Below are 27,337 nucleotides of genomic sequence, written 5' to 3' on the forward strand. Positions count from 1 at the left end.
TTAGCTGAGTCACTGGACCACACCCCACAGGCTATAAAAGGGAGTGTGGTGGCCATTCGGACTCTGTGACGGACAAAGCTAATCTCTGGCGAGGCACTTTGCACCTTCGGACACAACACCTATTTGCTGTGGATTTAATTACAAACTGGACTATTCAAACTGTGTGTATTTTTGTCTGTGTTATCGGAGTAAAAGTTTTTGGCAGGCAGCCACAGAGTTGCTGCCAAGTTCCTTATCACTGACGTTGAGTGTTTGAAGAGTTTATTTAACCCTCGGCTGGCTGGTTGGGTGTGTGCGTTGTACGGGGACAAAACAGCATGTGCAGAAGCGCGCACAGCCCCATTGTGAACCGGTAGTAAAGGTAAGTAGACCCACCCCTGGGTGGGAGGCTCCACCCACCAGTTCTGATGTCATATTTGGCTATCTGCACATGTGCAGAAGCTTCCGTGCACGGGTGCGCTTCCATTGCGAATCGGTAGTAAAGGTAAGTAGAACCCACCTCTATTCAGCATGTCTTATGGCAGCACACTTTAAGTCCTCTCTTGACTCTTATTTTAGAGCCAACATGAGAGAAGGCGAGGAGAGAAAACTACAGAGTTAGGACACAGAGCCTCTTAGTTGCATCTTATAATTCAGCATCACTATTACCTCATTCTCCTTGTGGTTTTCTTTCGTGCATTATATAATGCAGAGCTGGGTGGAAAGGTGGATTGGGACAAGATTAAGCAAAGGAAAACTCAAACTCAAACTCAAATAGGGGATTCAGGACCAATTGCATTTTTACCTGCAACTCTCAGAGGGAGTTTCTTGAAATGATTAATCTCTTAATCTCCACTGGTTCATCTTCACTGGTTCTCATTTTGGCTTTACAACCTCCTACTTAGCTAAAACCATAAGAAAGGATCGAGACTTCACTTTGTCTTATTTGGATCATATTGAAGTAAGTCTAGCATTTATGAGGATTATTATCAGTGGTGGAATCCAAATTTTTTTACTACTGGTTCTGTGGGCATGGCTTGGTGGGCATGGAAGGGGAAGGATACTGCAAAATCCCCCTTCCTTGTATGGACCGAGTAATGGGAAGTAAGAGAATTACTATGAGAGAAGCTCTTTCCACACTCCATTCATTTATAGGGCTTCTCTCCTGTATGGATCCGGGAATGGGAAGTAAGAGAATTACTATGAGAGAAGCTCTTTCCACACTCCATACATTTATAGGGCTTCTCTCCTGTATGGATCCGGGAATGGGAAGTAAGAGAATTACTATGAGAGAAGCTCTTTCCACACTCCATACATTTATAGGGCTTCTCTCCTGTATGGATCCGGGAATGGGAAGTAAGAGAAGTACTATGAGAGAAACTCTTTCCACACTCCACGCATTTATAGGGCTTCTCTCCTGTATGGATCCTTTTATGAGAATTAAGAGAAGAACTTTGAGAGAAGCTCTTTCCACACTCTGTACACTTATATGGCTTCTCCCCTGTATGGACCGAGTAATGGGAAGTAAGAGAAGTACTATAAGAGAAGCTCTTTCCACACTCCATACATTTATAGGGCTTCTCTCCTGTGTGGATCCTTTTATGAAAATTAAGAGAAGAACTTTGAGAGAAGCTCTTTCCACATTCTGTACACTTATATGGCTTCTCCCCTGTATGGACCAAGTAATGGGAAGGAAGAGAATTACTGTGAGAGAAGCTCTTTCCACACTCCATACATTTATAGGGCTTCTCTCCTGTATGGACCCTACTATGGTAAATAAGTTGACTGTTCATAGTAAAGCTCTTTCCACACTCCATGCATTTATAGGGCTTCTCTCCTGTATGGACCCTACTATGGTAAATAAGTTGACTGTTCTTAGTAAAACTCTTTCCACACTCCATGCATTTATAGGGCTTCTCCCCTGTATGGATACTACTATGGTAAATAAGTTGACTGTTCTTAGTAAAGCTCTTTCCACACTCCATGCATTTGTGTGGCCTCTCCCCCGTGTGGATCTTTTTATGGGAAACAAGATCACTGCTCTTAGGGAAGCTCTTTCCACATTCCGTGCATTTATAGGGCCTCTCTCCTGTGTGGATCCTTTTATGAACAGTAAGGGAAGAATTGTCACAGAAGCTTTTTCCACACTCTGTGCACTTATACGGCTTCTCCCCTGTATGGATCCAGTAATGGGAAGTAAGACTACCTCTTTGAGTAAAGGTCTTCCCACACTCCATGCATTTAAAGGGCTTCTCTCCTGTGTGGATCATTTTATGTGATTTAAGGTGAGCCTTCCGAATAAAGGTCTTCCCACACTCCATGCATTTATAAGGCCTTTTCCCTGTGTGGATCATTTTATGGATAGTTAGGTTTCTCTTTTCGGTGAAGCTCTTTTCACAGTCCGTACATTTGTAAGGCTTGTCCACTTTGTGGATCTTTTTATGTGAAGAAAGTTGTCTGTTGTGAATAAAACTCTTTCCACATTCCATGCTTTGATAGGGCTTCTCTCCTGTGTGGATCCTTTTATGATTTGTAAGTTGATTGTTCTTGATAAAGGTTTTCCCACACTCCATGCATTTATATCTCTTCTTCTCTGTGTAGGTCCTTTTTTGAGATGTACCGGACCCATTTTCATGAGGAAAAAAGAAAGTCTGTTTGTCAGTTTTTCCATTGTCTCTGCATATATAATCTTCTCCTTTGGTTTCAGCTTGATCGTGTTTATCTACATCTAATTTGTCTCTGAATAGTTTCATGTTATTCCCAATAGATTTTTTATTTGTTTTTCCTTGTTGGGCAACAAAATCTTGCATTGGAACATGAAGAGACGATGAGCTTTCCTGATTCCAATTATTTGACTGATTTCTCTCACAGCTTTCTACTTCCATTTGAATTTTAGGGTTCTCCATACTATCTCCAGAAGTAATTGTTCGGAATAGTTCCCCAGAATCTTCATCTTCTTCCCCATTATTACCTTCACAGGAAAAGAAAAAAAAATGAAAATAATAGCAAGATTAGGGGGAAAGTGCAATCTGTAGGAAGTTTGAATATAATGAAAAACAAACTACATCAATCTTCTTAGACGCAGAGATGGCCTTTGAAAATTTGACTTGGACTTAGAAGAGCGTGACCTAAGATTTGGATGGCATCGAAATTTGTAGTACAATGAACTCTAGAAATAGTGCAGAGAGGAGCAACCAAGATGATTAGGGGACTGGAGGCTAAAACATAAAGAACAGTTGCTGGAACTGGGTATGTCTACTCTGATGAAAAGAAGGACTGGGGTGACATGATAACAGTGTTCCAGTATCTCAGGAGCTGCTACAAAGAAGAGGGAGTCAAGCTATTCTCCAAAGCACCTGAGGGCAGGACAAGAAGCAATGGGGGAAAACTAATCAAGGAGAGAAGCAACCTAGAACTAAGGAGAAGTTTCCTGGCAGTGAGAACAATTAATCAGTGGAACAACTTGCCTCCAGAAGTTGTAAATGCGCCAACACTGGAAGTTTTAAAGAAGAGATTGGATAACCGTTTGTCTGAAATGGTGTAGGGTATCCTGTCTAAGCAGGGGGTTGGACTAGGAGACCTCCAAGGTCCTTCCAACTCTGTTATTCTAAGTTAGGATTAATCTATATTTTAAAAACCAGGGTGTTAGAAGTGCCAATTGAGAACATGAAACCAATATAAATCCAGACTGTGCTCCAAAATAACTTAATGGCTCTTGGCACAAGGAGCATCTTACAGAAGAGAAGCAGAAGGCAAATGAAATCAAGAGCAGCTGATGGCAGAAGGGTATAGTTGTCCTACAATATGGTTTTCATATTGTTATCGGACAGATTCAAGGTGGGGAAAATGGACCTATGGTATTCAACAACATAAAACAGAATTTGAATCTTAATGATACAGAAAAAATAAACATGTAATACCTAAAAGCTACAAATAGGTTTAAAATGTATGATACAGTGAGCAAAGACGTTGTATCATAATATGTAGATGTAACAGCGGGAAAAAATGTGATTGTTAGCACTGAAATGTACGTGATGTTATGATCTAAAGGGCAACTTTTATAAAGTGACTAGCTGAATGCCCATCCTCCGCTACTAGACTATGTGATCGGGCTTGATAAATCGACACTTAGAGTTTGAAAATTAATGAGTAGTTACGATCGGCCTCTCCTCTCCACTTCTCTCCCTCAGGCTAGCCTCACAGAAGCCGCTCCTCTCCTCTCCCCTTTTCTCCCTCAGGTTTGCCCCACAGAAGCCTCTCCTCTCCTACTCCCTTCTTTCCCTCAGGCTGGCCCCATTGAACTTCTCCTATTCCCTTCTTTATGAAACGGGGAGATGGTCATTTTGAAAAACCCTTTCTTAGTGAGCACCTAGAAGCCAAGAGGAACATACATGGCAAATTTCAAGTTTGTAGGCTTTATGGTTCTGGAGATTTTGTGATTAATGCGTATGTTGTTTTCACTTTTATATATATAGATATAGCATTGGTATAGGATACCAGAAAAATGCTCTAAAATGTATAAAGGTAACTCAAACCTATACTGGAAATGTGACAAGCAGAAGGCTCGTTTTGGATTCAAAGACATTCAATGATACAGAGAACTTTCAAGATCAACATCCAACTGAAATCAGAACACTTTGTGTTGGGACTAAGGAACAGGAAGCTGGAAAACAGTCATGAGACTGTTTCTGAGTGTGATAATCACAGTGAGACTGTTTTTACCACCAAAGATGGAGGGTATACAATACATTCTACAATAATGGTAAAATGGTTGGCGAAAATGACAGAATTATCAAAGATGACCAAATTGACTTCTTTTGATTAGAGAAAGGCTAATATCTGTATTGATTAGTGATTGGAAAACCCCTGAAGGACTTTTTGCTGAAAAAAGAAAAAAAGTGAAGTTGTTTGAAGATTAGAAAGGATAAATTATGTGAAGGAGAAAACTATGATCTAACGTTAGAGAGGCTAGGTTATAACTTTTTTATTACTTCGTCTTTTCCCCCCCTTTCCTTTTTTAATTTCATTATTTTTTTTTCTTATTAATGCATTGTCCACTGTCTTCTTTATTTCTTTTTCAGAATTTTTATTGCTTTTATTCCAACAAAATATCTTCAATAAACTTATAACAAAAAGAAAAAAGAAATAGTTCATTTCATCTAATTTAAAACTGTCTTCCCAAATTTTGTGAGTGGACCGTAGCAAACCCTTACCTAGAGAGGCCAGGTTCCTATGATTTTCCAGCATGACTTCCCAATGCAGCGCTCTTTGTTCTGGATCCAGCTGAGACCACTCTTCCTTGGAGAAATACACAGTCACCTCCTCAAATGATACAAGACCCTCCTGAAAAAAGAAAAACAACACAATAAGACCAGGAGGATTTACAAGATTTGTCCGATTGTTTAATTATCCCAAGCACAGATATGCACTTTCAGTGCCATTTGGTAAAAGGAATCCCAACTTTCTACTGGATCCCTATCAGCTGGGCCACACCCCCACTCCCCACCCCAGCCCCCGAGGACAAACACAATGCTGAGACAGCCCTCAATTAAATTGAGTTTGGCACCCCTGTGCTAATGTGATTATTTCAGTTATTAGGGTGCCGTCGGCCAAACAATGTCGGCTGACGGCCCCCAGGGGGAGAGCATTCTCTGTTGGAGCACCGACCCTCTGGAATGCTCTGCCCACCGAGCTCAGGATAGCCTCTGACCTCCTCTCCTTTTGCCGCGAACTGAAGACATGGCTTTTCCACCAAATAACTTGATCCGTTGGGGGTTGTACATTGTAATAATTTTAATATGTTTTTAATTGGGGATTTTCATTTGCATTGTGATTTGTATTGTTTACTGTTTTTGTAAGCCGCCCTGAGTCCTTCGGGAGAATGGCGGCATATAAATCGCAATGATAAATAAATAAATAAATAAATAAATAAATAAATAAATATTATTGAGAAGATTTACATAATCAAGAATTACTAAAAGGAACACTCTCTACTTAACAGATGCTAACACTGTAATAGCCTTATTTTTTATTATCCTTCTCTTACTTGAGTTGTAGGTTCAACGATTGTTTCAGTTCCATCATAAGGCATTATCTTCATTCTATTCTTCTTGAGGAGGCCTCTCCTCAAGAAACCTTCCCTGGACCCGGCAGTGTTGGCAAATTACCGTCCGGTCTCCAACCTTCGCTTCATTGCGAAGGTTGTTGAGAGTGTGGTAGCGCGACAGCTCCCCCAGTACCTGGATGAATCGTCGTATCTGGATCCGTTCCAGTCGGGCTTCAGGCCTGGGTACAGCACGGAAACGGCATTGGTCGCGTTGGTTGATGATCTCTGGAGGGCTCGGGACAGGGGTTGTTCCTCTGTCCTGGTCCTATTAGACCTCTCAGCGGCTTTTGATACCATCGACCATGGTATCATGCTGCACCGGCTAGAGGAGTTAGGGGTGGGGGGCACCGTCCTACGGTGGTTCTCCTCCTTTCTCTCTGACCGGTCGCAGTCTGTGTTGACAGGGGGGCAGAGGTCGACCCCGAGGCCCCTTGTATGTGGGGTGCCACAAGGGTCGGTCCTCTCGCCCCTTCTGTTCAACATTTATGTGAAGCCGCTGGGTGAGATCATCCGTGGTTTCGGGGTGAAGTACCACCAGTACGCTGACGATACTCAGCTGTACATCTCCACCCCGGACCACCCCAATGATGCCCTTGAAGTGATGTCCCGGTGCCTGGAGGCCGTGCGGATCTGGATGGGGAGAAACAGACTCAGGCTCAACCCATCCAAGACCGAGTGGCTGTGGTTTCCGACATCCCGATATAGTCAGTTGGTGCCATCACTGACTATTGGGGGCGAGTCACTGGCCCCCACGGAGAGGGCTCGCAACTTGGGTGTCCTCCTGGACTCACGGCTGTCTTTAGAAGAGCATATGACGGCCGTGGCCAGGGGGACTTTTTATCAGGTCCGCCTGATTCGCCAGTTGCGTCCCTTTCTGGATCGGGACTCGTTAAATACGGTCACTCATGCTCTTGTCACTTCCCGCTTGGACTACTGCAATGCTCTCTACATGGGGCTCCCCTTGAGGAGCACCCGGAGGCTCCAGCTGGTCCAGAATGCGGCCGCGCGGGTGGTTATGGGAGCGACGTGGCGCTCCCATGTGACCCCCCTCCTGCGCGAGCTGCACTGGCTCCCGGTGGTCTTCCGGGTGCGCTTCAAGGTTTTGGTTACCACCTTTAGAGCGCTCCATGGCATCGGACCGGGGTATCTACGAGACCGCCTTCTGCTACCAATAGCCTCTCACCGACCAGTACGCTCCCATAGAGAGGGGCTCCTCAGGGTGCCGTCGGCCAAACAGTGTCGACTGGCGGCCCCCAGGGGGAGAGCCTTCTCTGTGGGGGCACCTACCATCTGGAACGAGCTCCCCCCAGAGATACGGAAGATCCCGGACCTGCGCACGTTTCGCCGTGCTCTCAAAACTTTTCTATTTCAGCAAGCTGGCCTGGCCTAACTCCCCTCTTTTAAATTCTTAAATTTTAAATTTTTTAATTCGTGTTTTTATAAATTGGGTGTTTTAATCTGTGTTTCGGCCGAAATATTTAATAATTTTAAGGGATTTTTAATATTTGTATTGTCTGTATTTTATCTTGGCTGTTCACCGCCCTGAGTCCTTCGGGAGTAGGGCGGTATAGAAATTTGATTAATAAATAAATAATAAATAAAATAAATAAATAAATACTGTGAGGAAGACAGAATTTTAACACGCAAAATTAACAAAATAGGACAAGCTATTCTACAGAACAGGAGATAGCGGGGATTTCTCTGGAGAATGGGAGGACCTTCAGTTACCTCCTGAGGTATCCTGACTTGGATCTTCCTGAGAGATCCTCCTGAGAAACGTCTCCTGGAAGGGATTTGATAGATTCTTCCTTCCCTCAGGATCGCTGATCTCCACAGCAAAGGACTTGAAATAAGAGACAAGAGAGAAGAATTAATGGACATCACACAAGATGAAGTGGACCCTTGTTCTCTGAGCACAACCTGAAAATCCCCAATATCCATCAGTGAGGCTGAGTAAAAAATGAATTGTACAATGTCCGCACATTCTGACAGGATTCTAGGGAGACTGAATGCGACCACATGTTTGTTGGACCCATGCCCCTCCTGGTTAGTGCTGGCTTCTCTGGAGGTGATGCGAGGCTGGCTCCAGGGGATTATAAATGCTTCATTGGGTGAGGGTGACTTCCCCGCTGCCTTGAAAGAGGTGGTGGTGTGGCCTCTCCTCAAGAAGCCTTCCCTGGACCCGGCAGTGTTGTCTAATTATCGTCCGGTCTCCAACCTTCGCTTTGTGGCAAAGGTTATTGAGAGTGTGGTTGCGCGACAGCTCCCCCAGTACCTGGATGAAACAGTGTATCTGGATCCGTTCCAGTCAATCTTCCCTTTTTCCCTTTTAAATGTAAATTTTAAATCTATTCTTAATCATTGGGGTGTTTTAAATTGTCTTGGGCCAAATTGTTTAATTCGGCTTTATTATGTTTTTAAATTTTGTATTTATGAGTCCTTCGGGAGTAGGGTGGTATATAAATCAAATAAAACCTAAAACCTAAACATCTCCACATATTATGAATGCCAGAAAAGTCTGCGAAGGAAAAATTCAAACACATTTTTTTAAAATTCCCTTCTGGGTTCTTATCCAGATGAAGGTTTCTCACCTGCAACTCAACCTGCTCCTTCTGCTCCTCCACCTGGCTCAGGAGGAAGCCTTCAGCCAGGGCCACCGCCTGGGAGCTGGTCTCTGCTCCACACTCCCGCACCCAGCCCTCCATCTCTGGGGGCAGAAGAGCCAGGAACCGCTCCAGAACCACCAGGTCCAGCATCTGGGCTTTGGTGTGCTTTTCTGGTCTCAGCCATCGCCTACAAAAGTCATGGAGTCGGCTGCAAAGTCCTCGGGGACCCTCAGCCTCCCGGTATTGGAAGCTCCTGAAGTTCCAGGGCTGAACTTCTGAACAGATGATGGTTTCCTCCTCCAGGATCTTCTGCCTAGTTCTTGCCCAGATCTCCCCACAGGTCTCAGGCTGAACAGCAGAAGGGCCTTTTCCAGTTCTCTCAGTGGCTGAAGGTTGTGTTTCCATTCTTTCCCTGTCCTGAAACGCAACTCCAAATGGATCCAAGGAATCTTGTGGATCTCCAAATGCCTTTTAATTCATATGACCGATCCTGTACACACTGGAAAGACGCCAGAAAGCCTTTCAGCTCTTTCCCAAGAGATAATTTTTGTATGCCAAGAAGTTCAAATGACTCCACTTTGTTTATCTGAGATGGAAAAGAAAATCAATTCCAAGAATTAAAAGGTGTAGATTTAACCACTGAAACAACACTCATCCGCATGCAATGAAACATTTTTCTGATGAGCTCTGGGGCAGTGATGGCTAACCTTTTTGTGATCACGTGCCAGGAGCGGGGATGGTGGTGGTGGTGGTGTTTTGTGTGCATGCGTAGGACCAGAAGTTGGCAAATGGGCCATTTCTGGCTTCCAGAGGGCCTCTGGGGGATGGGGAAGGCTGTTTTTGCCCTCCCCAGACTCCTAGAAAGGCTTTGGAGGCTGGGGAGAGAGAAAAACAGGTCCCTCACCACCCCCCAAGGTCCTCCAGAGGCAGGCTTGTTTCCCTACTTCTGGTGGGCCCAGAAGGCCCAAAAATCAGCTGGCCGGTGTGCCGGAGCTGAGTTCACGTGCCCACCAATATGGCTACATGTGCCATAGGTTCACCATCACTGCTCTAGAGGTTAAGGAGAGTGAGTGGAAGGTCCTAGAGAGGACATTTGTAACCTATGTTAGGGAAATCATTTTGCAAAGAACTGCCTAGTTGGGGCCTACAGATAGAGATGTGGTTTTGTTGCAGGAAACTCTTATTACCGATTCAGGAGACAAGACCACAGAGGTTGGACAACACAGGTTTATTTGAGCAAAGGTTCAGAGCTTTAGCATGGCAGATTCTGAGTCCTGGGCTATGCCCAAGGTTTGTCTTTTATACATTTTGCAACCCCAGCTTCCCTTTTTGGGTTACCACTTCATTACACTTGTCTAGCTACACCCCAGCATAACATAAAAAAGGAGAAGTTATCTGACACATATTCCATATAAGACATTATCTTACACCATCTGTTACTTTCAGTGGAGTCTCCTTGCAATATCTTCGTTACAGGAATCATAAGTCATTAAGCGTACAAGTACATCTGTTCTTTCCTAAACCTTGTAACATACATATAAGCAAAGCAACTTCTGCTAATCCTGTTTATGCATTTATAATACTTTAATAGCAATTTTACCCTCCTGCCTCAGTTTTCCAATGCCTCCCCTCCTAGGGCTGAAGGGGGAAAAAATAACCAGCTCAAAATCACTCAGCTGGCCCTCATGGCCAAAGTAGGATTTGAATTCACAGTTCTCCAGCTTTGTAGCCTGTGGCCATAAACACAAGACCAATTTGGTTCACTGTAAAAGATTTCCCTTCCCCTCCTTGGTTCCCAGGAAAAGAAAAACAAATTGAGCACACAGAGCACACAGTAATTAATCATCTCTTCTGCAGTAGCAAGGAGTTCCAAAAACACATACTGTAAATAAAATTTCCTAGTGTTGCAGGAATACTGAGACTCACCTCGGAATCAAAAGGAGTTGTCCCGATTTTTAGCAATTTGTCCCGCGTCCCGCGGCGTTTTAAAAAAGTCCCGATTTTTCATTCTGCCTCCTGAGTCCCGGCTGCCTCCTGAGTCCCAGCTGATGGCTAGAGGGAAAAAAAACTGTTTAAACTCTTGCCGCGGGGCTTCAAAGGGCCGCCCTACAGGTGATCAGTGTTAAAAGAAAACAAATGAGTAGACCGATGCCTGCAAAAATAGAAAAAACAGACCCTTACAGCTTCCGCATAGGTTAATTAGCACAAGTTGATTAGCTCGGCTTCCCCACTCTCAGCAGGTTTGCTCTCAGCTGTTTTGCGCAGGGCTCTGTTCTGTTGCTAGCTGCAAAGAGTTCCTGGAGCAGATTTTTTTCCCCCTAGCTATGCTGAAAAGCGAAAGCGAAAGTAAAGCAGGGTCTTTGCTGCAACGTGACAAAATGAGGCAGAGAGAGATTTCTTTTTCTTTTTCCTCACCAAAAAAGGTAGGTGCAAAACTGCAAACAATGGGAAATTTAGGGCAAAAGAGGAGAGTTCAAGATTTTAAAACACAAAAGAAAAAAAGCTCTATTTAACTAGGGAATTGTAATAATTGAGATACTATTAATTGTATATTGTGTTGAAAGCAGAAATGCTTAAGTTGTGGTTTGGAGGACTATAAGGGGGAAATTATTTGGTTTATTATTATTGGTAAATATAATTAATTGATTTGTAAGAAATTGGATTGCATGGAAATAATTGGAATATTCATGTTCATATTGATTAATATACAAAAAAGATAGTTTTATAACTAATTGATTTATATTAAAATGTTGAATTTGTATTAAACAACTGTATTACATAATTACATAATTAAACAACGTGAGGATGGATATAAAAATAGATGACAATGGGAAGGGGTATAATATAGAATAGAAGGGAAAAATTGAATTTGATTAAGATTAGAGATGAGGATGAAGGGTAATATTGTTTTTTTAAAAAAATAGATGAGGAATAAATATGGCAAAAAGGAAATATAGAAATTGTAAATTTAATTAAAATGACTAAACACTGTTTAAATTTGTGAACCAGCCAAATATTCTGTTCAAAGAAAATACATTGTATGTTTGTATGTGTGTTTCTAATTATTGCTATTTATTCATATTTGTTCTCTTTTATTCTTTAAAGTTTAACAATCCATTCTTTATCTTAATATCTTTATATTTGTTTGGGGTTGGCTTTCTTCCCTTTCATCTTTTTTATTGTACAGCAATCTTTCTCCTCAAACCTACCACCTCTCTCTTTTCTTTCCTTCTTACTTTCTCTTTCCCCCACCCTCTTCTCCTCCTCCCTACTTCCTCTTCCTTTCTCCTTCTCCTCCTCTCTTCCTCCCCCTCTTACCCTCACTCCTACTCTAATTTCCCTTCCCTTCCTTCATCCCTGTCTATTGCTGTATCCTTTTATGTATATGGACTACTCAGAGGGCTGAAAAAGTTATTTTTGATTGGTCCTCACACTTTTGACCAGTCCTCGAACTTACGACTGTCCTCACATTTTATGTTTTTTGCCCTATCTTATCACCATGGTGAAGAGAAGCAGTTGTGAAATGAGTGACATGGTTGTTAAGAATGCTGCACGGGCATAAATGTGAGGATGGTCATAAGTGTGAGGACCAGTCAAAAGTGCGAGGACCTGTCAGAAATGACTTTTTTCAGCCCTCTGGGTAGTCCTTTTGTGCATATGGACTACTCAGAGGGCTGAAAAAGTTATTTTTGACTGGTCCTCGCACTTTTGACCAGTCCTCAAACTTACGACTGTCCTCACATTTTACGTTTTGCGCCCTATCTTATCACCATGGTGAAGAGAAGCAGTTGTGAAATGAGTGACATGGTTGTTAAGAATGCTGCACGGGCATAAATGTGAGGATGGTCATAAGTGTGAGGACCAGTCAAAAGTGAGAGGACCTGTCAGAAATGACTTTTTTCAGCCCTCTGAGTAGTCCCTATACACATAGCCATGGCCACCCGGTCACATGACCAGCTAGCCACGCCCACCCGGTCACATGACCTCCAAACCACGCCCACAGAACCGGTAGTAAAAAAATTTAGAACTCACCCCTGGTTGGGGGTCACCACAACATGAGGAACTATATTAAAGGGTCGCGGCATTAGGAAGGTTGAGAACCACTGTTCTAAAGGGCCTAGTTGGCAAGAATTCAAGGACATCCTTTTGAAACAAAAGTTAATTATTATCAAAGGAAGCCATAAATCTACGCATCAGCGGATGCAGAACTAAGGAGGATGTTTAGGTAAAATTATCTTCATGTACTATAAATTAATGTAGGAATTTGGTAATTAAAAAAGTGTCAATTGTCATGTAACGGATGTATGTTAACCATATATGGAAAACTGCTGTGCCAGCAGAATCCTTTGTCTTGGATATGTATAAAAGCAGTTATATCAGAACTCTTTCCTTGTTCAGAATGGCAGAATCTGGTTCTGAAACTGCGCAAATAAACTGACTCTGGCTGACTAAGGAATGTTGTTTGGTCCCATCATTCTACAACAAGAGCACTTCTGCTGTTGCAGGAAAAGAAACGGGACCAGGCCAAGCTCTTCAACGCAGGAAAGAGTTTATTGTGCACGGTTCAAACAGCCCAAAGGCAAACAAAAGTTTGAACCCCGAGGGGTCCTTCATGACAAGTATTTATACAATCCAATTGCATATGCATATCAGGGAGCGTTACATTTAACACGTAAGAACTAACCTCCATCAGTTTGCAAGGATCAAAGAGGAGAGGAAATAATAAACACCCACTAACACATTCATGTTCTCTGGTCAGTGTCTCAAGACAAAACATAAGAAGATAAGGGATTGAAAGACACCTCCAGGGTAATAAAGGAAGCAGCATTTGTTATCTGGGGATATACATGACATTTAGGGTACAGTAAACAGTGAGTAACAGGATGCATTTGTTTTGGGTCAAGTTACCCTTGTACAGATAAGTACCTTCGTCAAATACCTTCATCAATCCAGCAACCTTTTATCGGCACAGAAGAGGAAAGTCAACCTTGGCCAAAGTTTTAGGCCTTTAATATTTGAAGGTTAGTAAATATCAGAATTTGGTCTGCCTCACTGCTGTATGCTGCCATCCCTTCTCCAGGGAAGAAGCGTCTGCCGGAGGAGCATGGAGCTGCTCAGGCAGCCTCCTACGACCCGGCTGGCAACAGCTTGCTTTCGTGCCCGGAGTGCAGTGCACAAACTTTCCCCATGCTTCCCAAACTTTGGTGCGGGACTGAGGGCAGGCGGGAGGTAGAGAGGAAGGAGCAGGCAGCTGCTATACCTTGGGGCTCCAGGGAGAGTCAAGGGTTAACTTTTCAGCATTCCACGATCCAAACCTAACTGGCTTCTCCGCGGCCGAAGGAGACATACACCCCGGCACCCCTGTGTCGACTCAGGGACACAACTGCAAAACAAGTCCCTGCCAGCCTCCCCGTAAAACTTGGGGTTTGCCTTACAAGGGGGGTGGGGAAGAAAAAGTCCTGGTTGAGGAGGAATCCTCTTTGCAGAAGTGGCTCCCCCCTGTTATGGAATGAAAGACTGAAAAACATTCCTGGGTCAGCCAGATACAGTTTATTGCGCAGGTTCAGAGCCAGATTTGTATCTGAAATTCTGAACCCCTGAAAGCTCTGATACAACCTGTTTATACCTGTTTCCAAGACAAAGGGTTTGGTGAGCTCATGCATTTTCCATATATGGTTAACATACACTTGTTATATGATAATTGACATTTTCTAATTACTAAACCATTAGTTTCTAGTTTATAAGATTATCTTTAGCTAGACAACCTTCCTTAGTTCTGTAATTACTAATACGGGAGATTTTATTGCTGTCCTTAGGTAATAATTAACTCTTTGTAACATACATGTCTTTGGGTCTTTGACAGTGATGCCCCTCAGATGTTTTCCATATGACTGTCCTTCCGTGACAGCTAGGCCTCATCAGAAGATATATTACCAATAATGGGACTTTGCTGATATAATCTCCAGACAAGCACATTTGGTTCTCACCTTTAAAGCGCTCCATGGTTTAGGGCCCAGCTATTTGCGAGACCACCTTCTGCCACCGATAACCTCCCATCGGCCAGTTTGGTCCCACAGAGAGGGCCTCCTTAGGGTGCCGTCGGTCAAGCAATGCCGACTGACGACCCCCAGGGGGAGGGCCTTCTCTGTGGGGGCACCCGCCCTCTGGAACGAGCTACCCCCAGGAATACGACTAATCCCAGACCTCCGTACCTTCCGTCGAGCTTTGAAGACCTTCCTATTCCAGCAAGCTGGGCTGGCTTGAAATTTTTAAAGGGTTTTTAAGGGGTAATGGGTTTTAAATATTTCGGGAAGCCAATTGGATTTAATTCTGTTTTAAATTATTTTAAATTTTGTATTGTATGTATTTTAATCTGGCTGCGCACCGCCCTGAGTCCTTCGGGAGAAGGGCGGTATACAAATTTAAATATAATAATAATAATAAAAAAAATTTCTTCCTTATAACTGACCCTTTAACTGACTCTGTATGATTCCTACTTTATTCACATTATTCCCATTCACCTTATTCACCTTATTATATTATTCACTTTATTCACTTTACCCCTGCCAGCCTCCCCGTAAAACTGGGGTTTGCCTTACAAGGGGGGGTGGGGAAGAAAAAGTCCTGGTTGAGGAGGAATCCTCTTTGCAGAAGCGGCTCCCCCTGCCAGCCTCACCATAAATCTCAGGATTTGCCTTATGGGGGGAGAAAGATCCGGGGGGGGGGGGAACGTCCGTGGTGCCAGTGACTGCAGCCGCACTCTGAAGCCCCGTTGGAGCCGGTCAGGCAATTTCCAGCATGGTCTGCGCTAGCGGGGCGCAGGGCTTGCCTACATAATTTTGCCGGCAAAGAGGCAGTGGCGGAAGGCCATTTTTGCCAGCAAAGAGGCAGTGACGCCGGCAAACAGAGACAGAGCCTTGGTAGTACAGTGGTTTAATGCACCCTGTAATTAACACAGCTGCCTGCAATTTCTGCAGGTTCGAATCTTACCAGGCTCAAGGTTGACTCAGCCTTCCATCCTTTCTAAGGTAGGTTAAATGAGGACCCAGTTTGTGGGGGCAATAAGCTGACTTTGTATAAATATACAAAAGTATGAAGGCTATTGCTTAACGCATTGTAAGCCGCCCTGAGTCTCCGGAGAAGGGCGGCATATAAATCAAATAAATAAATAAAAAAAAAACGTATGTGGGCAAACCCCTCGCCCCGGCTCCGTGGGTCTGCAGAACTGAGCGTCTGGCATCCTGCTTCTCTTGCACTGGCCACCACCTTGCACACGGCTGATTGGCACTCCAACGGGGCTTTTCCGGAGCGTGGCTGCAGTCACTGGCACCACAGACGTCCCTCCCACCAGGACCTTTCTCCACCCCACTCCCCCACCCCACCCCACCGCCCCCCACCCCCAGTAAGGCAAACCCTGAGATTTACAGCAAGGCTGGTAGGGGGAGGAGGAGCCGCCGCCTCTGCAAAGAGCATTCCCGTCTTTCTCCCCCCTCCCTCAATTTGGCAAACCTCGAGCAGAAACAACAGCGCAGACAAAAAGGCAGCGCTGGTTTGCCGGCACGAACGGCCTCCAACGTGGATCTCAGGAAGCGGCTGTCAGCTGACAACTATAATGAATATGTCCACCTGCCCTCCCGAAGCACCACCGCAGTGAACAAAATCATTGCTATGGATGCATAGCTTGTCGGGGCTGAGCAGTGAAGCCGCTGCTTGGGGGGGGGGGAAGTAAATTGCTAGCTCCTTCCCGTGGCCCTGCCATGCTTGCCTGCCTTCCACGTGGACTTCTGCTTGCCTGCCTTCGCAAGCTGACCACTGGGACGCGAGGAAGGCAGCATGGAAGGCAGGCAAGCATGGCAGGACTGCGGGCCATGGACCAGTTCGGGGGCATGGCCAGCCGGCCATTGCTCCCAGTTCGGCGAACTAGCCTCAATCTCCGATACCTACTCGCCCGAGCCGGTCCGAACCGGGAGCATTTCACCTCTGCATTAGAGGTCTTCTCGTCCGACCCCTTTCTGAGAAATGTTTGTCCAATTTCCTCTTAAAAACCTCCAATAATGAAGCACCCATACATTCTGGAGGCAACCATCCCATTGATTAATTAATCTCAACAGTCAGGAAATCTTCCTTAGTCCTAGATTGGTTTTCTCCAGGGGTAAAATCCAGCCGGTTCTGATAGGTTCTGGAGAACCGGTAGCGGAAATTTTGAGTAGTTCCGAGAACCAGCAAATACTACCTCTGGCTGGCCCCAGAGCGGGGAGGGAATGGAGATTTTGCAGTATCCTTCCCCTGTCACGCCCACCAAGCCATGGCCCCCAAGCCACGCCCACAGAACCGGTAGTAAAAAAATTTGGATTTCACCACTAGTATAAAGTAATTAATCATCTCTTCTGCAGTAGTAGCAAGGAGTTCCAAAAACACATGCTGTAAATAAAATTTCCTAGGATTGTCCCTTTGACAAGAATGCCCTCAAATGCATTGTTTAGGATAAATCCAAATTAAAATGCAAAGGAAAATCACTGAAGTTTTACACACACACACACCAAAAACAGAATATCAGAGTTGGCTGGGACCTTAGCAGTCTTCTCATCCAACAACCTTCTGAGAAATGTTTGTCCAATATCCTCTTAAAAACCTCCAGTAACGAAGCACCCACGCCTTCTGGAGACAATCATCCCATTGATTAATTAGTCTCAACAGTCAGGAAATCTTCCTTAGTCCTAGATTAGTTTTCTCCCTGGTTAATTCCATCATGGTTCCGTCTTGTAATACTTTTTTTTTAAAAAATGTATTTTGAGCGAAAGAAGAGATCCGATGCCACAGTGCCCCTCCCTTCTCAGGCAAACGTTACAAGCAGGGGAAAATTATTTAATTTAAATTATTTAAATTATTTTAATTACTTTAAATAATTATTAATAAATTAATAATAAATTATTATTTAAATTATTTAAAATTATTTAATTCTTTTAAATTTTGTATTGATACGTGTTTTAGTTCTGGCTGTGCACCGCCCTGAGTCCACTAGGAGAAGGGCGGAATATAAATTTGAATAAACTCAACTGATCCGTTTGGGGATACACCGTTATAATTTTAAACTGTTTTAATAGGGTTGTTGATTTTATTTTATTTTCATTGTGATTTGTATTGGAATTTGTCATTTTGTAAACCGCCTTCAGTCCCTAGGGAGAAAGGCAGCATATAAATCGCAATAATAAATAAATAAATAAATAAATAAATAAATAAATAAATAAATAATAATAAACAAAAATGGTTAAAAGAACATAAATAAACCAGTAAACCCCCCCCCCTTTTCCTACTCAGATACAATTTCAAAGGCAGAATGAGATTTGCATTAGAAAGTAGAGAGGAATTAAAATCCAAAAGTGAAGAAATAGCCTTGATAGTACAGTGGTCTAAGCACCCTGTTATTAACACAGCTGCCTGCAATTAGTGCTGGTTCGAATCTCTCCAAGGCTCAAGGTTGACTCAGCCTTCCATCCTTTCTAAGGTAGGTGAAATGAGGACCCAGTTTGTGGGGGCAATAAGCTGACTTTGTATAAATATACAAAAGTATGAAGGCTATTGCTTAACGCATTGTAAGCCGCCCTGAGTCTCCGGAGAAGGGCGGCATATAAATCAAATTAAAAAAGAAGAAGAAGAAGAAGAAGAAGAAGAAGAAAACGAATCAAATCGAGGATCGGAAGAGTAGTTTAGAGACCAGAAACCAATACAGAGAGGGTGAATTAGCAAAAATAAAGAATTGCAGACGCAGAGACAAATTTCAAAACAAAATTTTGCACGAATAACAGATTTCTTACCTTCAACTTTTCATGCCTCCTTCTTTGTCTCACACGTGCCGGTTAAAAAAGGTTGGGTGGGTGGGGAAACGGGGCAGTGAATGCATTTCTTCCTGGAAGAGTGGTAAAAGTTTTTTTTAACTATGAAAAAAAAATGTTGCAGGAATAATGAGACTCAGACCTCGGAATCGAAAGGAGTTGTTATTTATTTGCGCAAAAGGTTCAGAGCAATATAGCCGTAGCCACATCTGAACCCCCTCTGATGGAAAAACAAGCGCTTATATACTTTTCAAAAGTCGCAAAACACGGAAATATAGCCTATCAACGTTGATTGGTTATATTATTTATAGTAAAGCGGACTGATGGGGTTAAGAGCCTGCTCTCAATGCCTACGTTGAATGAGAGGACTGATGGGATTAAGTCCCCGCTCATTATATATGTGACATCTCATCTTTGTTGGGCTTCCCTGGCAGGACCAAGAAAGTGGGCATGTCATACCCATATATAGTAGTCATGTATACATCCGGAAATGAATATACAGCAACAAAGAGAACAAGCCATGTTTCTAGCTCCCTCAACAGAGCTAACCAATCAGGACACAGTATGATTCAATACAGCAGTCTTAAAGCTATACAATACAATACAATGCAAACATATGTTGATGGTTTATATATTTTAAGTTAGGTAATAGTCATATGCCTAACAAACTCCCAGAATTCCTCAGCCAGCAAAGTTGGCTAAGGAATTCTGGGAGTTGACGTCCACAAGTCTTAAAGTTGCTCCTTCCCCTCCTTGGCTCCAAGGAAAAGAAATTGAGCACAAAGTAATTAATCATCTCTTCTGCAGTAGCAAGGAGTTCCAAAGATTACACACATGATGTAAGTAAAATTTCCTAGGATTGTTCCTTTGGCAAGAATGCCCTCAAATGCATTATTTAGGATACATCCAAATTAAAATGCAAAGGAATATCACTGAAGTTTTTTTACACATACACACCAAAAACAGAATTATCAGAGTTGGATGGGACTTTAGAGGTCTTCTCGTCCAACCGCTTTCTGACAAATGGTTGTCCAACTTCCTCTTTTTTTTATTGAAAAGTTTTTTAAAAGTTTACCTATATATCTCCCCCTTCCCTCCCCCCTCCCCAACTCTCCCCTCCCCCCTCCCTACTTCCCAGAGCAAAATACAGGGTATAACATTCAACAATCATAATCTAATATAGTCTAATTAACTATAGCCTCTAATGCTTTAACTCTCTGTTTACCAAACTTAATTTAATTACACAGTAACATCTTTCTATTTATTCATAAGCTATCTGAAATTTTTTAGTCCGATATTTACTTTGAATATAATCTATCCATCTTCTCCATTCCCTCATGTATTTCTCATTTGAATAGTCCTTCAAATACGCTGAAATTTTTTCCATCTCTGCTAAGTTTGCTACTTTTAGTGTCCATTCTTGAATAGTAGGCAAATCTTCCTTCTTCCAATACTGCGCCACCAACAATCTTGCTACAGTTATTAGGTTCAGGATCAAGTTAGTCTCTATAACCGTACAATCCGTGATTATACCGAACAAAAACAACTGTGGAGTAAACTTTATCCTCTTTTTAAGAATATTTTGAATAATCCACCAAATTTTTATCCAAAATGCTTTAACCTTTTTATAAGTCCACCATACATGAAAATAAGTAGCATCATCACAGTCACATCTCCAACATTTAGATTGTAAATTCAGATACATACAAGCTAACTTTTTGGGATCTAAATGCCATCTGTAAAATATTTTGTAAACGTTTTCTCTCAGGTTTTGCGCTTGTGTAAATTTTAATTTAATTTAATTTAATTTAATTTCCAATTTATATACCGCCCTTCTCCCTGAGGACTCAGGGCGGTGTACAGCCAAGATAAAAAACATAGAATACAAATATTAAAACATTTAAATATATATATAAATTTTGGCCCGAAAGTTAAGAATCACAAACTAATTAAAAGAATTTAAAAATTTCTTCTAAGCCAACCCGGCTTGCTGAAAAAGATAGGTTTTCAGGGAACGACGGAAGGCATTGAGGTCATGGATTCTTCTTATCTCCGGGGGCAACTGATTCCAGAGGGTGGGAGCCCCCACAGAGAAGGCCCTCCCCCTGGGGGCCACCAGCCTACATTGTTTGGCTGATGGCACCCTGAGGAGGCCCTCTCTGTGGGAGCGCACGGGTCGATGGGAGGTCGTCGGTAGCAGCAGGCGGTCTCGGAGATAGCTAGGCCCTATACCATGGAGCGCTTTAAAGGTGATAACCAACACCTTGAAGCGCACCCGGAAGACCACCGGGAGCCAGTGCAGCTCGGGCAGGAGCGGTGTTACATGGGAGCACCATGTTGCTCCCATCACTACCCGCGCTGCTGCATTCTGGACCAGCTGGAGCCTCCGGGTGCTCTTCAAGGGGAGCCCCATGTAGAGAGCGTTGCAGTAGTCAAGGCGAGAGGTGACGAGGGCGTGAGTGACTGTGCACAAGGAATCCCGATCAAGAAAGGGCCGCAACTGACGAATCAGGCAAACCTGATAAAAGGTCCCCCTGGTAACAGCCGTTAGATGTTCCTCCAAAGACAGCTGCCTATCCAGGAGGACTCCCAGATTGCGAGCCCTTTCAGTGGGGGCCAAAGACTTGCCCCCAATAGTCAGCGATGGAGTCAACTGACTATATCGGGATGCCGGGAGCCACAGCCACTCAGTCTTGGAAGGGTTGAGCCTGAGCCTGTTCCTCCCCATCCAGATCCGCACAGCCTCCAGGCACTGGGACATCACTTCAAGGGCATCGTTGGGGTGGCCTGGGGTGGAGATGTACAGCTGGGTGTCATCAGCGTACTGGTGGTATCTCACCCCAAAGCCACGGATGATCTCACCCAGCGGCTTCACATAAATGTTGAACAGAAGGGGCGAGAGGACCAATCCCTGCGGCACTCCACAGATGAGAGGCCTCGAGGTCGACCTCTGCCCCCCTGCCAACACAAACTGCGACCGGTCGGAGAGAAAGGAGGAGAACCACCGCAACACAGTGCCTCCCACCCCCAACTCTTCCAGCCGGTGCAGCATGATACCATGGTCGATGGTATCAAAAGCCGCTGAGAGATCTAATAGGACCAGAACAGAGGAATAACCCCTGTCCCGAGCCCTCCAGAGATCATCCACCAACGCGACCAATGCCGTTTCCGTGCTGTGTCCAGGCCTGAAACCCGACTGGAACGGATCTAGATAGGATGTTTCCTCCAGGAATTGCGGAAACTTTACATTTCTTACCCATATTTTTTTCCATGTTTCCATCATTATTGGTTGTTCAAAGTTTTGTGCCCATTTTATCATACAATCCTTAACTAATTCTGTTTCCGAGTCTAATTCTATCAATATATTATACAACCTTTTTATATGCATTTGACTCTGGTCTCTAATTTGTTTTACCAAATTTTCCTCACTTTGTGTAATACCAATGTTCTGGTCTTTTCTCCATCTGGCTTGTAATTGTACTAATATGAATGAGGTGAATGGTATAGGGTCAGCTATATGAACACTGGAGGACCCTCTCTATTCACATTATTATAAGAAAGAAAAGTGCTTGTTTAGAGATTACACTGTCAGCTAAATTCCATCTTGGTAATATATATATCTTCTGAGGGGCCTAGCTGTCAAGGATGCAAGGACATCCATAAGAAACAAAAAGTTACTCATTATCAAAGGCAAGCCATAAATCTACGCATCAGTGGACACAGGACTAAGGAGTGTTGTTTGGCTAAAGATAATCTTATGAACTAGAAAATGATGAAGGAATTTAATAATTAGAAAGTGTCAATTATCATGTAACAAATGTATGTTAACCATATATGGAAAACTGCTGTGCTCACCGAAATCCTTTGTCTTGGAAATGTATAAAAGCAGTTGTATCAGAGCTTTTCTTGGTTCAGAATTGCAGATACAAATCTGGTTCTGAAACTGCGCAATAAGCTGTCTCTGGCTGACCTAGGAATGTTGTTCAGTCCTCTCTTTCTACAACAGTACATACTGAAACCAAGTTTGAATTACCCTTTCTTCCTTTAATACCCTCAAGGGCTTTAACTTCAATATACTTCTCTCTGTATTAAGAATTTCTTTATATGTAATTACACCCTGTCTTTGTTCTATACTTATATTCTCTATCGTGTGTCTGGCTACTGTCCAACTTCCTATTAAAAACCTCCAATAATGAAGCACCCACAACTTCTGGAGACAATCATCCAGTGATGGGTTTCAAATTTTTTTACTACCGGTTCTGATGGGTGTGGCTTGGTGGGCATGGCATGGCTTGGTGGGCATGGCAGGGGAAGGATACTGTAAAATCTCCATTTCCTCCCGATCAGCTGGGACTTGGGAGGCAGAGAATGGATGGGGGCGGGGCCAGTCAGAATTTTCACTACCGGTTCTCCAGAACTGGTCAGAACCTCCTGAAACCCACCTCTGCAATCATCCCATTGATTAATTAGTTTCTCTGTTGTAGAAATAAGGAGCTGAAGCACATTCCTGGGTCAAATAGATCCGTTTATTTGCGCAAGATTCAGGGCTATGTTTGATTGTTGCAACCTGAACAAAGACTGGTCATTATTCTATTACTTAAATATGTTTTCAAGACAAAGAGTTCCATGAGCCTTTTCCGGCTTCCATATATGGTTACATTAAAAATACATTTCACTTACATTACACTTTACTAATTATCAAACCATTACCTACTACTTAATACAATTATTTTGGCTACACATTTTCACTACTCCATGATTAAACCATTACAACTTTAACTAACCCATCACTTTATGTTTTACAACTGTTCTTTAAGTGCTGTAATGTTTAAGTGCAGAAATTATGACTATACTTTTAAACAATAAATAACCTTTTTCATCCCCTGTATCCGTCCAGATGTTCACATTTGATTCTGTTAAGAAGATGTATAGAATCAGAGAGTTGGACACAGGGCCATAGGTCAAGTGATTAGGGGGACATCCATGAACTAATTGCTTAGTTCTATTCACCAAACTCCACTCTTAACTTTTCTGCTGGATGACAGTTGAGCCTCATCAGAAGATATATTTTACTAATAAGGCAGTCCAGCTGCCTTTAGCCAGCATGTATCCTTAAGTGAATAGATGAGTTCATTCAAAGGTTGCTTAGAGTTCATAGGATTTGATCTGACTTTATATTTATTTATTTATTTATTTATTTATTTATTTATTTATTTATTTATTTATTTATTTATTTATTTATTTGATTTGTATACCGCCCTACTCCCGAAGGACTCAGGGCGGTGAACAGCCAACAATAAAATACATAAATACACAAAATTTAAAAACCCGATAAAATCAAATTAAACTTTTTGGCCCAGAAAATATACCTGACTTGGAATGATTATTTCTTTTATTCACCTTTTATCTTCTCTTATTTACCTTATTTCCATCTCATCTCAGTCAGGAAATCTTCCTTAGTCCTAGATTGGTTTTCTCCCTGATTAATTCCAGCTATTGCTCATGGTTCCGTCTTGTAGTAATTTTTTTTGGGGAGGCGGGGTATGTTGATGCAGATAACACAGACTCATTCCCAAAAACCTGTGCCTATCTTCAGTAGTGAAGGGACACAGGGCAGAAAACATACTCCACACACATTTGCACTACTCGGGTGACTCTTGAGACCAGTGGTGAAATGTAAAATTTGTTACTACAGGTTCTGTGGGTGTGGCCTGGTGGGGGGTGGTGTAATATGACTGAGTGGGCATGGCTAACTTTTTTTTTTCTTTTAAAGCCATTTTTGTAAAAAAAATACTTTTAAAAGCCTCTGATGATCCCAGCTAAGCTGAGGCAGACCAAATTCTGATATTGGCTAAACTTCGAATATTAATGTCCTAAAACTTTGGCCAAGGCTGAAGTTCCTCTTCCGTGCCGATAAAAGGTTGCTGGATTGACGAAGGTATTTGACGGAGGTACTTATCTGTAAAAGGGTAAAATGGTAAAATGGGTAAAAGGGTAAAATGACCCAAAACAAATGCAAATGGGTGATCGTGGGGTGTTGTTTGGCCCTTGGTTGTCCCAGAGGCCTCATGTTGATCTATGAAGGCTGGGCGAGATGAGCAGCATGATTATAATGGAAGATCTGGAGGGATGGGGGAGAGCTGGACCATGACTGAGGGTTTTTCCCCCCTCTGGTGTTTGTTGCCTTGGCTCTCCTCTTTTCCCTCCCATCATCATCTCCTGGACTAGGTGTCATCCTGACCTCCCTGTAGTTTTTTGACGGCTATGATCTCCACCGTTGAGCCTGCCCCGGACTATGTGGACTGACCTGATCCCATTCTTTCCCTCCATTGAATGGAGGTTTACATCTGGGGATTCAAGTCTTGGTGGAGTGGGTCTACGGCTGCTGTCTCACCTCCGGTTCTCTGGACGATCGTGGTTGACCAGCCGCCGTGAGAGGGGGGCTGGGTCACCCTTCACCGGTCCGAAACAGCATTCTTACTCCTGCCATTGCCGTGAGAGGGCAATGAGGTCCTATGTGTCCCATTGGAATTCCATTGAAGCCTGGCCTCTTGACTGTGATAACATCAAATTGTCCCCTGGCTATTGGCCATGGATTATCACCTCCCCTTGATGTCCAGATGTACTCGGTGAATGACCTTCGTGCCCTGCGAGATTCCCCCCTCTCACAGGTTTGGCCCTCTTCGTTATCGAGGGCCTATCTTGATGACGGGCGTTGGAGCCCTGAGAGATGGCATGCAGCAAAGAAGAGTTTGAGGGGTTTTTTAAGTGGTTTTTTTAGTGGGTTTTTAACAAAAATTTTAAGGGGTTCGGGGGGGATTAGGGTGGGTTCTGGGGGAAATCCACCGGGTTCAAGACCAGCCTTAGCAAAGGGCTGCGACATTAGGGACGTAGAACTGGAGGTCGGGGAGGGGGTTGGAGTTCGATTTGAAGAGGGCTGTTCCATCAGCAGAGTGAGTGGGAGGGGCAGATATGGCGGAAGCTGGGGACCACATCATGTTCGGGGAATGCGCACTCGCTATCTTAGAGCGATTGCGCACTCTGGTCCCCAATGCTTTTCTCGTTCCCCAGGCTGTCCAGATTCTCAGGGCCAGAGCCTCCGGCTGATGTTATGCAATGCCAGGTCCATTGTTAATAAAGCCCCCCTCATTCATGATCTTATTCAGGAGGGGGAGGCGGACCTAGCGGGCATTACGGAGACCTGGTTGGGCCAGGAGGGGGGAGTTCCCCTCGTGGATATATGCCCACCAGGCTTCCGTGCATTTCATCAGCCGAGGGCTCAGGGCAGGGGCGGGGGGGGTGGCGGTTATTATAAAGGAAGGTCTGGATCCAAGGGAGACCACTGTTCCACAGATAGCCGGATGTGAGTCCCTCTTTGTAAAGTGGGGTCGTGGAGTACAGATGGGCTTGTTGGTCACGTACCTGGCTCCCTGCCATGTGGCAACGGCCCTGCCCGAGCTGCTTAACGTTATAGCCGAGGTGGCGGTGGACACCCCCAGACTTGTTATTATGGGGGATTTCAACCTGCCATCTATCGGTGAAACGTCTGAGGTGGCTCGAGAGTTCATGGCTTCCATGACGGCCATGGACCTTACTCAGTTAATTCATGACGCCACTCACACAGGGGGACACACTCTGGACTTAGTTTTTGTCTCTGGTCAGTGGTTGAGTGGCCTTGATATAGGGGATATAGCCATCGAACCCTTGTCATGGTCTGACCACTCGCTCCTTCAACTGGACTTTCTAACCGCTGCACCTCGCCGCAGGGAGGCGGGACCGACCAGGTGGTTCCGCCCCAGGCGCCTGATGGACCCTGATAGGTTCCAGATGGAGCTTGGGCCATTTCCTGAGACTCTGGCTCATGACTCGGCTGAAGACCTGGTGGCCGCCTGGGATAGTGCGGCTGCCGGGGCCTTGGACCGTGTCGTGCCTTTGTGGCCTCTGACCCGGCACCGAACTCACCTAGCTCCTTGGTTCTCCGAGGAGCTTAGGGAGATGAAGCGCCGGAAAAGACGCCTGGAGAGTAGTTGGAGGACCAGCCGCTCCGAATCCGACCGAACACTAGTGAGGTCTCATATTAAGACCTACCTAGTGGCGATAAAAGCGGCGAAATCTAGCTATTTTGCCGCTCTTATCGTGTCATCAGATAATCGCCTGGCCGCCCTGTTTAGGGTGACCCGCTCCCTCCTCCATCTGGAAGTGCGGGATGACCCCTTGCAGGGCCGAGCTGAGGACTTTGTGCAGTATCTGTATGACAAAATCGCTCAGATTCGGGAAGGGCTGGCTTCTGACTGGGTATGTCCGGACGGGATGACTGAGGCAGGTCTTGAGAGTGTTACCTGGGGGGAGTTCGATCCTGTGGCTCCCGAGGACATGGACAGGGTCCTGGGATGGCTGAACGCAACCACATGTTTATTGGACCCGTGCCCCTCCTGGTTGGTACTGGCTTCCCGGGAGGTGACACGAGGCTGGCTCCAGAAGATTGTTAACGCTTCTTTGAATGAGGGGGTCCTGCCGGCCGCTTTGAAAGAAGCGGTTGTGAGGCCCCTCCTCAAGAAGCCCTCTCTAGATCCGGCTGTTTTGGCTAACTATCGTCCAGTCTCCAACCTTCGCTTTGTTGCGAAGGTTGTTGAGAGTGTGGTGGCGCAACAGCTTCCCCGGTACCTGGATGAAGCTGTCTATCTAGACCCGCTCCAGTCCGGTTTCCGGCCTGGGCACAGCACGGAAACGGCATTGGTCGCATTGGTGGATGATCTCTGGAGGGCTCGGGATAGGGGTTGCTCCTCTATCCTGGTCCTGTTAGACCTCTCAGC

The 27,337-nt window shown here is 44.2% G+C and overlaps 1 protein-coding gene across 1 annotated transcript in view; it reads right to left on the reverse strand.

Annotated features, from left to right (window-relative positions):
* Positions 1–1,124: 1,124 nt before the first annotated feature.
* Positions 1,125–27,337, reverse strand: part of LOC139326715 (zinc finger protein 208-like) — a 67,617-nt gene continuing 41,404 nt past the window's right edge. The window contains exons 8-9 of the mRNA XM_070956566.1: positions 23,540–23,545; positions 1,125–2,570 (exon numbers count right to left, since the gene is read on the reverse strand). Coding sequence (XP_070812667.1) covers positions 1,125–2,570; positions 23,540–23,545 — 1,452 coding nt within the window. The remainder of the gene's footprint in view (positions 2,571–23,539; positions 23,546–27,337) is intronic.

This window comes from Pituophis catenifer, unplaced genomic scaffold (assembly GCF_029215685.1).
Source record: "Pituophis catenifer annectens isolate HBS135680 unplaced genomic scaffold, rPitCat1.0.hap2 SCAF_87, whole genome shotgun sequence".
NCBI classification, from domain to species: Eukaryota; Metazoa; Chordata; class Lepidosauria; order Squamata; family Colubridae; genus Pituophis; species Pituophis catenifer.